The 15,286-nt window shown below is 36.2% G+C and overlaps 1 protein-coding gene across 1 annotated transcript in view; it reads left to right on the top strand.

The window, feature by feature from the left end:
• The window catches only part of FAT1 (FAT atypical cadherin 1), a 103,685-nt gene that overhangs the window by 62,197 nt on the left and 26,202 nt on the right, over nt 1–15,286 (top strand). Inside the window, exons 8-11 of the mRNA XM_066548364.1 lie at nt 6,390–6,665; nt 6,887–7,097; nt 9,717–13,784; nt 14,645–14,841. Coding sequence (XP_066404461.1) covers nt 6,390–6,665; nt 6,887–7,097; nt 9,717–13,784; nt 14,645–14,841 — 4,752 coding nt within the window. The remainder of the gene's footprint in view (nt 1–6,389; nt 6,666–6,886; nt 7,098–9,716; nt 13,785–14,644; nt 14,842–15,286) is intronic.

The following is a 15,286-nucleotide window of genomic DNA, read 5'->3' as shown; positions in this document are numbered from 1 at the left end:
AGGTGACCAAGTTTAGCAATTTCCTTTAAGAAATGCCTTTTCTTAAGAGGTGACAATTGTGAGTGATTTTTCTAGACCATGAATCTTCAAAGACAGCAACATGTTTCCCAGTAGGAGCTTTCTGCAATCATAGCTGTGGTGCCATTGCCTCTGGTGCTGATAACCACCATAAACAGTTTGGAGAATCCTACTGTAAATTTATTAAATTCGCCTACTTGTAGTAAAAATATTGAGCAGGTTCACTTCTAGTGATTACAGCATGCTGGAGAGAAGGCAGGAATTTCTTAGGACAAAAAAATAGAGGAAACACAAATTCAGCTACCGTTCAAAAAGACAGCAAGACGCTTTTCCATACACACTTCCCCCCCCACCTACCAAAAATGCATTCAAAGATGCCGTCATAGAGGGTGTTGGGGTAGCCTGGGGACTAGGCAAGGCTTAATATAGGGCCTTGGTGAATGCAGATAGCCTATCCAGTGCTGCTGCTGGCATAGCTGAATTTATGCACGTCCTGAGCTGTCACAGTTGAACCATAATCTGCCTTGTCTTTTAGAACAACCAAGAATGAGAAGGTCAGAAAATTACTTTAACCCTCACCCCTTCTTTTCCTCTGAGTTATGTGATTCATTTAGTTCTTCTTGGGGAATGCACAGTGTACTTTTTGTTCCTTAAATGAATTTGTTATTTTAACATTTTGTAAAGCTAAGTTATCATTATAAACATTTGCCCCACAGCACTCTTCTCCAGAAGAACAGGAGTAGTAGTCTCACATTTGTAATTTCTGTGATTGCTTTTTCTATTATTGTTTTTCATATCTCTATCTTCCTCTCTCAGGCTTGGCAGGATCAGAGACTGTGGTTTCTGTTACAAACAAGCACAAAGGCTTCCTTTGCCTTGTCTTTCTTTTGCTCTACTCATGGGATAGCACAAGTTATACTGTTGCTGTTGGAGTCTCACTGTAGTGTATTAGATTGAGGAGTGTGGATTAGTTCAAACTCTGCAACTGTTGGTGCATGGTCCTGATTTTAATTGATTCTCTTATCTCCCCCATAACTCCTGGCCCACCCAAATGCACTAATCTGTTAAAATAACCTTCAGGACTATTCCTCAAAAGATGCATTTCAGATCAGGCTTAAATTAGGGGGTTAAAAATGTCGATACAAAATCAAATTTGAAGGTGTGATTTATGGCTGCCAGTGTGTAAACTCCATTACTCACTGCAAAAATACTGATGATTGAAGTTTAAATGCTGATGTGGCATTGGATTCTTCTAAGAGCTGATGAACAGTTAAAGTGGAGTGACAGGCAAAAGAAATTCTGAATTCTGAGTGCATACATGAGGAACAACAATATGCCATACAGAGCTTTTAGCTTACAAAGTAATTGCTATAAACACTGGATATAACCAATTTAACAGATCTTGATTAACAGCAGAGTAAGTAATTTTACATTTAATTTGAAAAAGGAAATGGCATTGCAAGAAATTTGAGAGGGGCACAAGAAATGAAAACCTTACTGTGTAAAAGCAGTGTATTGAATCTGACTTTAAAGTAGAAGGCATTTTCTGGCCTCAGGCCATTAACATCTGTAGAACATTTGACTCTTTCAGGACTTCAGTTAAATAGCTTTTTTGAAAAATAAAGCCATAGTAGGCGTGGAGTCTATTAGAATTTTGCATACATCTAAATGCCAAATGCATGAGGCAAAACAAGGACAAACAAATTCCAGGCCTACAGTAGTGGTGTTTGACGTGATGTTAGAAAATACTAGTGTCAGCCTTGGAAGGATTATGATTAAAAATAAAATAAAAATACAGAAACTAAATAACTGAATCTCACAAGTCAGCGTACCTATGTACTGAAGCAGAACATGTTATTCACGGGCTCTAAGTAGTGATAAATGAACTATTGAATTGATTTTTGGGGGAAAACCAAAAGAAATGGTCCTGTTTTCTAGCTATAGCCACTTGCAGTCATTGCTATGTATATCAATTTTTTTCATTGAAAGTAATGTTTCAGATGGTTTACAGCTAGTTGCAGCATTTTACCTATTGCTTTGCTATTGCAGAATATTTAATGTTACTTTTTTGCAAAATCTATATGGACATGATACTTTGGGAAGTATCATATAGATAAATGAAGTATAGAATAATCTTCATTTACTACATCATTGCTTGTAATTTTGCTTGCAATTGCATTGCTCTACAGAGACAGAGCTGGAATGAAGTTATATCATCTCTGGATAATACGTTTTATTTATGAAAATTATATAAACATGTCAATGTAACTGTAATGTAATTGTGGGACAGGAGTAGATTTTAAACTCCACACAGAATCAGTAAATGAAAAATGATATTAAAGTAACCTAAAATCTAAACATTATGTTTAAATAGTGCACATTGAGTATGTTTTGTCAATGGCACATATCTCCTCTTAGTAGCAATCAGTACATCCCTATGCAAATTTAGGTTTCACCTGTCAGATTATTAATAGATTTTAAGTCCTTCCTCAAAGTAATCCTGCTTTGTTCTCTTATAACCAGTGTACATTGCTCTTAGTGGGATCTGTGGGCAGAAGGCAGCTGTGCAACACAGCCCTTGCATATTTTTGCAAAATAAATGAAGTTTCTTTAGTTCCAGAGCATTTTGTTTCAAAGATCATGTTGTGGTCTGCTGATGTTAAGCTTTTCTATATTGTGCCTCTTTAATATGCAACTCTTTCTTAAGAGGTAATATTAGTATATTTCATTTGAATTAAATCTTGTCATTTCATTGAGAAATGTTCAAAAGCTAGTTTTATTTTATACTGCATGTTATGTTAGAATAACACAAGTTCTTCGTGTGTTCAGACACACTAAACCATATTTTTCTGTATGGGTCTTTAAAACTGCACTCACAATTATTTCTGCAAGTGCTTTCCATTTAACTTCAAGGTCTTAACAGTTTACATGAAAATTTGGTCCTCTTACAATTAAAAGGTAATTGCACATCTAGCACCTGTCACTTAGCCTCAGTAAGAATTCCTGAATTGAAAATAAGATTTCCTTACTAAATTTATTTAATATTTATTTAATAGTTCACATTGGAAAGAACCCTGGAGTTCTAGGTAAAATCCCTGGTCAAAGCAGATCAAACTGCAAAGTTGACCAAGTTTTTCAGTGACTTGTCAAGCTCTAACTGCCTGGGTTGACTTAGCACAACACCTCTCCCTTGGACTTGCTTTTATACTGATGTTGAACCACTCTCCTTGAAAAAATAGTTCTCTTATGTCTAGTTATATTTTCTCTTATTGGAGCTTGTGGGTATCACCTCCTGTCCTTTCACTGAGCACCTCTGAGAAGCGTCTGGCTCTCTTTCCTGCACCCCTTCTGTGGAGAGATTGCTTTTCAATCCCCACTGATTTTAATGACCTCTCATTGGATTTGTTTCATTTTGTCACGGTGTCTCTCCTGTACTGCAGGAGTGGAGGTAGTGAATCTGTCTTCCCACCAGTGAGTGTCAAACAGAAGGGGATAATTCCTTCCCCCTGCCCTTATTAAAGCAGCCCAGTGTGCCAAGTTAGACAAGTTACCAAAAGGGAACCCATCAGGTCGCATCATGCTTGTCCACCAGAATTTGTGCGTAAAGTAATGTCACTGAGAGAAAAAGGAATCCTAGAGTATGTAGATAAAACTCTTGAGTTTAAAAGAAACTTTGGATTTTGCATACATTTAAAATGACTGCATTAATATATGAAGTTGTGTATTTTTAGCGTTTGTCAGTGTGGAGAAAAACTGCATCCAGGCAACTAGTGTGCCAAGTAATGGAATACCTGAGCTAACCATTTGTAGTGACTGAGTCACTATGTTTATTTCTTAGCAACATTTTAAATAATTCATATTTAATATTTAATAAAATAATACTCAATATAAATTAATAAATTTTATCATTTTATTCATAAAATTTACAATTATATATATAATATTTAATATGTAAAAATATAATTATTTAATAATTATAAATAAATAATTCATATTTAATAATGATATTTAATTAATAATTAATAATTTTTAAAATGTACATCCTCAAGATGTACATTTTGAGGAGCTAGCTCCTTATCTGTTTACCCCAACAGTACTTTTTGGAGGATTTCTCCTTATGTGTCATTTTAATTGCTTCACTAGCTAATACCAGATTTGATGCCAAATCCTGATCAAAAACTCACTTTTCAGTTAAGCTGGTTCATTGGATATATGGCTAGTCCTGTAGGTACTGATGCTGGTTTTAGAGTCACTACATTCTTGGCATTTAACTTAGTTGTTTGCATGGGGATTTTTGTGGTGCTCCATTCTAGTAATGCTATTTTTCTTTGTTTCATGTACTACCAACAGCACAGGTGGCCATGTCTTCTGCTCCAAAGATTTGCTTAACAGAATTGCTCTGTAGTTGCACACCTTCTCACTTCCAATTTTAACCTAGGTTTCTGTGTTTCCTCATTTGGGAGTGGAAATAGACATGAACTTAAATAGAGATTTTAATTTAAATTCATTGCCTTTGACACCTCATCTTTTCACTTTGGTTTTTTTTTTTTTTTTTAATGAGTCTGACCTTAATAGTTTCTTGGTGATGGAAAAGTAATAAAATAATTGGTGATGAGTTCATTTTGAAAGCACATTATCCATTAATGAAGTGTTGTAATTGTATATGGCCTTTAAAACTTTCATTTATGCAGAAGTTTTTTTTATAGTTTGACTTGTATTGAGTGTTGGGGCTTTATATTTTTTTAAATTGTTTGTTCATCTTCATTTGGTATCATTTTAAATTTTGCTGAGCACAGTTGTTCAGTGAGCAGCTGTTTTTACTCAAATACTTTGTAAGTGTATTAGACCTTTCTGTCTTCTTCCACGAGGTATTATAATGTATTTCATTTATACAAAATTTTGCTTTATTGCATCCTGTTTAATCATGACAATGTAAAAAGATCACATTTTTATGTAATACTTACTCTTCATTTTCCAGGTTGTTAGTTAATGTATTTAAAAACTTGTCCTAATATGTATCCTGGGTCACGTACCATTAATATTTCTCCCCACTGAAAGTCAATATTTAGTCTAACTCTTTGTTTCTTTTCTTTAATCTGTTTCTAATCCATGACAAAACCAAACTCCTTAGTCTCCATAGCAACATCTTGCAAGGGATTTTATCAGTGTGCCAAACGATTCAGTTTTAGAGTAAGATGCTAGTTTTGCAAGGTTGACATTTCTTCTTCCTGTAGCAAGAGCCCTAGCATTTCCTAATTATTTGCCACTATCAGGATTCATCTAATTTAGTTTCTACTGCATGCAGTTTGGTACCTTGTCTAAATTACATCTGTAGGCTCCCCCAGTTACCAATGGAAAGCAGTGAGTGTCTTCAAAGAGCAATTTAACCCACTTACAGAATTGTTAAGTCCCTATTTTAAAAACCTGTTTATATATAGCCCTTAACAAATGTATACAAAGCTCCTAACCTTTGGATGGATAGAAGCATGGCTATACGTGCAGCACGTAAAGAACCTGAATTTAGCCGTGTGTTGCTGGAGCTTTGCTGTCGACTTGCCAACTCCTTTGCATTCCTGTTACTTGTCTGATGTTATCGCTGTTGAAGGAAACAGGATGGTGGCTGTCTGTCTTACCCTTTTCATACAAAACTTTGGTGCTGTGTAAAGCAAGTGGGGCTGCAGGGATCTTGTGTGGTTCCAGTGAGCAATATTATATAAAGACCCAATTTGAAGCGTCAGATTTAATTTAACTGTAACTTCAGAGAAATTGTGTCGGTGACCAGTGAGGTATGCTGAAACTGTGCCACATTTTTAGAGAATAGTAAACAAAACCACCTGCAGTTCTTCGAAATAAGGGACTTTTCTGGCAATTCCACCACTTTTCTATTCTTGCCTAAGCTTGCAGATGTGAGGGGCTGAAAGAGGACTGGTTATATGTGAGGGCAAGGAGGAGTATTATGCATGCACTGCCTTGAGAAAACATTGCTTAAAATTGTAAATTTGCACCCCAAAGCAGTACTTTTACCCACTCCTAGGATCCATATTGTATATTTTAAATTTTTAATTCCAAAATTAACAAATTTTTTTTTTTTTCTTCCTTTGAACAAATATGATTCCCTTTAAGATGTCTTATCTAAGATGTTTGTGGTTGTATAGATTTCTGGTTTGACTTTGGGGAAGGTAAAGCAGATTTGGCTTTAGTGACATTCTTCTTCCCTACATGTCTTGGATCTCTCCTCCTCTCAGCAAAATAAAATTGTCTTGAGGTGGTATTACTTCAGTACATGGTCTAATTTTTAATAAAATATCTTCCTTTCATTTCTTTTTACCAAATATCATCAATGTTTTCCCTTTCCCATGGTATCATTTCAGGTGTACATCAAAGTTATAGACACAAATAATCACAGGCCTCAGTTTTCTGCTTCAAAATATGAAGTTGTTATTCCTGAGGATACCTTACCAGAGACAGAAATTCTGCAAGTCAGTGCCACAGACAGAGATGAGAAGAATAAACTGATTTACACTATGCAGGGCAGCACTGATCCCATTAGTCTTAAAAAATTTCGTCTGGACCCTGCAACTGGCTCCCTTTATACCTCAGAGAAACTGGATCATGAGACCATGAACCAGCATATTCTCACAATAATGGTGAGTACGCATGAGATTTCTTCTGTTGTGAGTTACACACAGATACTTTTTAATCTCCTTTTAGTCCCCATAATTCAAACGTCTATTTGTATGTTTAGTTTTTGTGCAGTCTTTGACTCTGTGGCTGATTGCACCATGAATTATTGAATGAATTATTGCTAATACCTGGTGAGCTACTGAAATTCCAGTGCTCATTCCTGGTGATGTGCTGACTGTTGCAGGTTCGAGACCAAGATGTTCCTGTGAAGCGCAACTACGCCAGAGTGGTCGTCAATGTCAGCGACACGAACGATCACGCCCCGTGGTTCACCAGCCCTGCCTATGAAGGACGAGTGTATGAGTCAGCAGCTGTTGGATCAGCAGTACTCCAGGTTACAGCATTAGATAAGGACAAAGGAAAAAATGCAGAAATTGTGTACTCTATTGAATCAGGTATAGTCACCTTCTTACATTTCCAGTCTGTTGAACTTGCTGATAGTTTTTCAGCTGTAGATGTGTGAAAACATATCTGTGAAAAAAGGGGGACAGTGCAGGTTTATGTGCCATATTCTGAGAGATGTATTGAAGACACAGCCTCAGAGTATTTAAAAGAAAATTTAAAATATTCAGCTATATCCTTTAGCTGTTTATGTTATCCTCTAGATACATTTGGCATATTTTAGTAGTAGGGGAAGAAAAAGCCATCTTGGAATGCTCAAAAGGAGTAATTTCTTTAGAAATTACAGAATCTGTAATTTCTCTAAGAATTCATTCCATTCATGTCTAAAATTGCATTCTATTTTGATATTGTAGGTCTTATTTTCTGTGGCATAGGCAAAGCAAGGATTTGATGAATAGAGTAAGAGCTTGAGACAAGTGTTTTTGTGTTTAATATAATGCAGACGTAAGGAGCTCAAAAATAACTTAAATAGGCATTTACCAAACTCCTAATTATTCCCAGCTTTTAAGGTAAATTTTTTAATAGATGCAGCAAAGAAGGGGTTGCTTTCTATACTTCCCTGTGGCTGATTTTAGTAGTGGGACTGCTATTCTAGCTTATTAAAATATTTGAGAAATTCCTTAAGAGTTGGTCAGTTTGGCATTAAGACTCCTTCCAGATTGCAGGCCAGAAGAGAACTGCTCCTTATTTTTAACCTCAGTACATCCTTCTGAACTTGCCTACAATAATGTGGTTCAAATTGTGGCAATTTTTAATATTAGAAATCAGAATGACATGGATTGAGTTCACTTACCAGACAGAATTAGATTTTGATTCAGTCCATTAAATCTGAATTAATACAAGTTTGCCATTATCAAGGTCCTAAGTTTTGTAGGTACCATGACTAGAAAAAAAGTTATTTAAATTTCATTCCTTATGTGAAATACTGTTTTCAAGGTAAAAAATAATTTAAATAAAAAATCCCAGTAACAAGCATAAGAGACTATATATTAAAGAGGACAACAACAGGCAAAATGTTACTCAGTTTCTGTTGCATGCAAAGTGATATGTGCTTTTTTTAATTTTACATAAATTGCTGTGTAAAGGATAGGAATTATTTACTATAAATATTTTCCTTTTTTCCCCCAAAGTGCTGTTTTCATATGAAAGCACACTTTAACACTGTATTAAAACAAAGCTTTGATTATGATACTCTGACAAGAATGAATGGTTTTGAGTGTCTCATAACTTGCTTAAACTACATGAGATTTTTCTGTAATTTCTAGAAATATGACATTTACTAAGCATTTACTAAGCAAGACGCCAACATCCATGAAATTTTTCTCTTTCCTTCCCATTTTGTCACTGCTTGTTTTCTGAATGCCAAACAATGGCAAGAAAAAATGTGTGTGCCTGCAGTCTAGAATGAAGTGACATGCTGTTCTGTTCCTTTCTTCTAGCTTTTTATAAGAGTAAATAAAATAAACCTTACAGTAAGACCTGTAAGGTTTATTTTATAGGATGGTGATCTACTGGGAGGTTAAAGCATTATAATTGATATTCTAAGCAAATGGAAGGAACATTCCTTAAATGCTTATAATGGCTGCTTAGATATGTAATGGGATATTCTAAGAATGCCACTGTGTTTAGAGTCTGCTCTAAAAAACCCAAAAATACCCAACCAAAAAGCACCAACAGTGAAAAAAACCCTCAAACAGAACACAAAACCTCCTTCTTGCCTACTTGTGTGCAGAGCTCAGAAGTTTTTAAAGACTTTTAACCTCCTTCTTGCCTACTTGTGTGCAGAGCTCAGAAGTTTTTAAAGACTTTTAACCTCCTTCTTGCCTACTTGTGTGCAGAACTCAGAAGTTTTTAAAGACTTTTTTTCATGCTGAGATCATGGCTTTGGTAATGTCATTTTTTAGGTTAGTAAAATGTTAAATCTTAGCATATTTAATACATAAGCAGGGTCTTGCATGCAGTGTAGTTCATGTGTATATTTCAAAATTTGAAGCAAACAAGTGTTTATGTTAAATGGCAGCTGGTTCTTCTCAGCAGGCATTATTTTTCTTCTAATACAGTCACAGGGAATAACTTGTCTGTGTATCAATAGGAAATTAAGAGAGAGGTAACTATTTGTCCAATTTAAAAAGTTTGGTTTTGAATCAGTCATTTAAACAATACTTGTATAAACAATTACGATTCACAAGTGTTTGTTACAACCCTTCTTTTTTTCTTGCCCAAACGTTCCAGTTGTTTTAGATTATAAAATGTAACTTTTATTCCACTAATATTAACTTCTGAATATATGTTCCTTTCAGCTACAATTGATGTTTAAGTTTGCTAAAAGAAATTTTTTGCATTAATTTTCAAGTCCTGGATGGCTTTGCTAACTATATTGTATGCAGTATTCCCACAAGTAAAGTTAGAATTACTGCCAGCTCTTGATTACAGAAAACTTTCCAGACAGGCTAACAAGTGTTTATCAAGCAAAATTAAGAAATTCTCATAGTCTCTGTTCTGTCTGTTCATAGTCTCTGTTCCAGCTATGTCTTTTTAAGTATAGAGCTAAATAAGCAGTCATCCCTTAAATTCTGTATTCCTCTTTTCAATTGCTTTTTCTTTCTTCACAGGGAATATTGGAAATTCCTTCCTTATTGATCCCATTTTGGGTATGATTAAAATTGCAAAGGAATTAGATCGTAGTAACCAGGAAGAATACAACCTGATGGTAAAAGCTACAGATAAAGGACATCCTCCAATGAGTGAAGTGACCTCTGTGCACATATTTGTTACAGTTTCTGATAATGCCTCACCAAAATTCACAGCCAAAGAATATTCTACAGAAATCAGCGAAAGTGCCAACATTGGCAGTTTTGTTGGAATGGTTACAGCATACAGTCAGTCTTCTGTAGTTTATGAAATAAAAGATGGTAATTCAGATGATGCCTTTGCTATCAACCCCAATTCAGGTGTCATCATTACTCAGAAGATACTTGATTTTGAGACTTTGCCTTTTTATGCTCTTACTGTGCAAGGAACAAACATGGCTGGCTTGTCCAGTAATGCAACAGTTTTGGTACATCTTCGGGATGAGAACGACAATGCACCAATTTTCATGCAGGCTGAATATACAGGACTCATCAGTGAATCAGCTTCAATTAACAGTGTGGTTCTGACTGACAAGAATATCCCATTAGTAATTCGAGCTACAGATGCTGATAAAGAATCTAATGCTTTGCTTGTTTATCAAATTGTTGAACCATCTGTCCGCCAGTATTTTGCCATTGATTCTAGCACTGGTGCCATTCGGACAGTAATGAGTCTGGACTATGAGGAGACAAATATTTTCCACTTTTCAGTGCAAGTACATGATACGGGCATACCACGTCTATATGCGGAATATGCAGCTAATGTTACTATTTATGTGATTGACATCAATGATTGCCCTCCTGTGTTTTCAAGAGAGCTATATGAGACATCCCTTCTGGTTCCAACTTATAAAGGCGTGAAAGTCATCAGTGTAAATGCCACTGATGCAGATTCAGGCATTTTTTCCCAATTAATTTATTCCATTATTGAAGGCAACATTGGAGAAAAATTTTCAATAAACCCTAAGACTGGCAATATAACAGTACAAAACACAACTCAGTTAAGAAGCAGATATGAATTAACAGTGAGAGCATCTGATGGCAGATTTGCAAGCACTGCATCTGTAAAAATTAATGTGAAAGAAAGCAAAGCAAGCCAGCTGAAGTTCACACAGAGTTCTTACTCTGCAACAGTGCAGGAGAATTCCACAGAGGCAAAAACAATAGCTGTTGTTACTGCTATAGGGAATCAAATAAATAAGCCTTTGTTTTACCATATTCTAAATCAAGACAGCAGATTTAAAATAAGCCAAACTTCAGGAGTCCTTTCCACAACAGGAATACCATTTGATCGTGAACAGCAAGAATCTTTTGATGTGGTCGTGGAAGTGACAGAGGAAAATAAACCATCAGTTGTTGCACACATTGTAGTTAAAGTCACAGTAGAAGATGTAAATGATAACGTTCCATTTTTTGTCAATCTTCCGTATTATGCTGCTGTTAAAGTAGACTCTGAAGCAGGACATGTTATTCAACGTGTCACAGCAGTAGATAAAGATACAGGCAAAAATGGAGAGGTGCGTTACTATCTCAAAGAACATCATGAACATTTCCAAATTGATCCTACTGGTGAAATCTCCCTGAAGAAGAAGTTTGAACCAGACACAGTAAATAAGGAGTATCTGGTCACAGTAGTGGCAAAAGATGGAGGAGACCCTGCATTTTCAGCTGAACTTACAGTCCCAATTACAGTTATGAGTAAAGCTATGCCAGTCTTTGAAAAGCCTTTCTACAGTGCAGAGATACCAGAAAACATTCAGCTCCACAGTCCTGTGGTACACGTACAAGCAAACAGCCCTGAAGGACTCAAGGTGTTTTACAGCATCACAGGTGGAGATCCTTTCAATCAGTTCACTATCAACTTCAACACTGGAGTTATAAATGTTGTTGCCCCTCTTGACTTTGAGTCTCATCCAGCCTATAAACTGAGTGTTCGAGCAACTGACTCCCTAAATGGGGCACATGCTGATGTGTTTGTAGACATAATAGTGGAAGACATCAATGATAATCCTCCTGTGTTTACAGAGCAGTCTTACATTGCAACACTTTCTGAAGCATCTGTTGTTGGAACATCTGTTGCACAAGTGAGCGCTACAGATGCCGATTCTGGAACCAACAGGGGAATTTCTTATCACTTGGTTGAGGATAATAGTGAAAGTCATGACTACTTTCACATAGATAGCAGCACTGGACTCATTCTTACAGCAAAAACTTTGGACTACGAACAAATTAAGCAACACAAGCTACTAATAAGGGCCATAGATGGTGGCATGCTGCCCTTGAGTAGTGATACTATTGTAACTGTGGATGTAACTGATCTCAATGATAACCCCCCACTTTTTAGCCAATTGCTTTATGAAGCCAAAATTAGTGAACTGGCTTCTCGAGGACATTTTGTGACGTGTGTGCAAGCCTCAGATGCTGATAGTACAGATGCTGGCAAGCTGGAGTACTCCATTCTGACTGGCAATGATCAGAAGAATTTTGTGATTGATAGTAAAACCGGCATTATCACCATCTCAAACCTACGCAGACAGACACTGAAGTCACATTATAATCTTAATGTGTCAGTTTCTGATGGTGTCTTCAGAAGCTCAGCCCAAGTCCATATAAGTGTAATCAGTGCCAACATGCACAGTCCTGTTTTCAGCCAGAATGAGTATGAGGTTGAACTCGCTGAAAATGCTCCACTGCATACTTTGGTTACTGAAGTTAAAGCAACAGATGAAGACTCTGGTACACATGGCCACATCACTTATCACATTGTAAATGACTTTGCCAAAGACAGATTTTATACAAATGAGAGAGGGCAGATATTTACCTCTGAAAAGCTTGACCGTGAAACACAAGCAGAAAAAGTAATTGCCATTAGTTTAATGGCCAAAGATTCAGGAGGGAAAGTTGCTTTCTGTACTGTTAATGTAATACTTACAGATGACAATGATAATGCTCCTCAATTCCGAGCAACAGAGTATGAAGTAAACATCGGGACTGATGTTCCACGGGGTACTTCGGTCATTAAAGTCTGGGCATCTGATGCTGATGAAGGTACAAATGCAGACATCACATATTCTATTGAAGCAGAGTCTGAAAACGTAGAAGAAAATTTAGAAATTGATTCATTGTCTGGTATAATTACTACAAAAGAAAGCTTAATTGGTTTGGAAAATGAGTTTCTTACTTTCCTTGTTAGAGCAATTGATGGTGGATCCCCCCAAAAAGAGTCAGTTGTTCCTGTCTATGCTAGAATACTCCCACCAGAAGTGCCTATGCCAAAATTTTCAGAACCATTTTATTCTTATACTGTCTCTGAGGACATTCCAATTGGAACTGTGATTGATGTTATCAAAGCAGAGCATAATCAGACTTTAGTATATAGTCTGATTAAAGGGAACACTCCTGAAAGCAACAGAGATGACTTTTTTGTGATTGACCGACAGACTGGAGAGTTGAAACTTGAGAAGAATCTTGATCATGAAACAACTAAGTGGTACCAGTTCTCAGTTCAAGCACAGTATGCAAATGAAGATTATAATGTTGTTTCCTCAGTGGAGGTTAGCATTCAAGTAAAAGATACAAATGATAACAAACCCATTTTGGAGTCCAACCCATATGAAGCATTCATTGTAGAAAACACACCAGCTGGAACAAGAGTCATACAGGTTAAAGGAACTGACTTAGATTCAGGGCTCAATGGGCAAGTTACTTACAGCTTGGATCCTTCTCAAGAGCTAGACATTATAGAATCTTTTACCATAAACATGGAAACTGGCTGGATTACCACTCTGAAAGAGCTTGATCATGAGAAACGAGACAAATACAAGATCACAGTGGTTGCATCTGACCGGGGTGAAAAAATCCAACTGTCTTCTATGGCTGTGGTTGAAGTTACTGTCACAGACGTGAATGACAATCCTCCACGGTTTACTGCAGAGATATATAAGGGAACAGTCAGTGAGGATGACCCTCCTGGTGGGGTAATTGCCATCCTGAGTACAACAGATGCTGATACAGAAGAAACCAATAGACAAGTATTTTATTACATCACAGGTAAGTCTTTTTGGGTAATGTCAGAATAACTGTTTGAGTGGTGCTGGAATGATGGGAGATACAGCTTAATCTTTGAAGAGATTGGAAAGTGTTTGAAACCATAGAGCTGCAAAGAAAGAATGTATGTGTCTTAAGATGAATATTAAAAACTTCAGTGGAAAAATGAATTTTAGTTGGCTTTGTTTCATGTGTGCCTTGCTTAAGATGCCTTTCTCTGTATATTATTTATATACCAAATTTTATTTAAAAAACTATACTTAAATTAGTGATGCAGTTAAAGAAAAAATGCAAGAAAATTCACAAAATAATAGGCTGTTAATTTCCAGTGGAATATTTTATTGTTTCTATTTAGTGTATGTCATGATATGATGTTTTCTATAATGCTACATGAATTTCTAAATTAATTTTTATGGATTTTGTTGGCCACAGTTGAATTGGTTGTGTGAGCATCTACTGACAATTTCTACCTGGGAAATGAAGCTGTTTCCTCATAAAGCCACAGAAAATGCCTGCTTGCTCCTTCCTTCCTTCCTTCCTTCCTTCCTTCCTTCCTTCCTTCCTTCCTTCCTTCCTTCCTTCCTTCCTTCCTTCCTTCCTTCCTTCCTTCCTTCCTTCCTTCCTTCCTTCCTTTCCTTCCTTTCCTTCCTTTCCTTCCTTTCCTTCCTTTCCTTCCTTTCCTTCCTTTCCTTCCTTTCCTTCCTTTCCTTCCTTTCCTTCCTTTCCTTCCTTTCCTTCCTTTCCTTCCTTTCCTTCCTTTCCTTCCTTTCCTTCCTTTCCTTCCTTTCCTTCCTTTCCTTTCTTTCTTCCTTTTCTTTCACCTTAATTTTGATAGAGTAATAGTATTTTTTTTTATATTTCAGGAGGTGATCCTTTGGGACAGTTTGCTATTGAAAATTTACAGAATGAATGGAAGGTCTATGTCAAAAAGCCTCTGGACAGGGAAGAAAAGGATAATTATCTTCTAAATATTACAGCTACTGATGGAACCTTTGCAGCTAAAGCTGTGGTGGAGGTTAAAGTCCTTGATGCTAATGATAATAGCCCTGTTTGTGAAAAGGTAGGCAGAGTCTTGTATCTTCCATTACCAGCTGCTTTCATACATAAAATTTACATTTTCTCTGAAATTGCTTCTCAGGAGACTGACAAAGAGCTGTTCCTTTTAAACCAATAACACTACTAAGATAGATTGCTGTTAAATAAAAGATACTTCAAATACAGATTTTTTAAAAATCCAAAGACAATTAATTGACACTCAGTGGGTATTTGAGAGATATAAGAAGAATTGTAATACATTTCTCCTATGTTAATTTTTTTTCCAAAAAGAATTATTTTAAGCTGTAGCCATCATCGTTTATATGCTCTATTTTATGAAAGAAGCAAAGTTTTAAAGAAGGCTGAATCCCATTTCTTAGTTGAAATATGTGAGTATTTCCTGTGATAAAGGAGTTGAAAATAGTGGAACATTACGCTGCAATTGCAGTCAACAACACCAAAAATCTGTA

This window comes from Molothrus aeneus, chromosome 4, assembly GCF_037042795.1.
Source record: "Molothrus aeneus isolate 106 chromosome 4, BPBGC_Maene_1.0, whole genome shotgun sequence".
Lineage (NCBI taxonomy): Eukaryota > Metazoa > Chordata > Aves > Passeriformes > Icteridae > Molothrus > Molothrus aeneus.
Note: the sequence above shows the minus strand (reverse complement) of the source record. Positions and strands in the feature narration are given on the sequence as shown.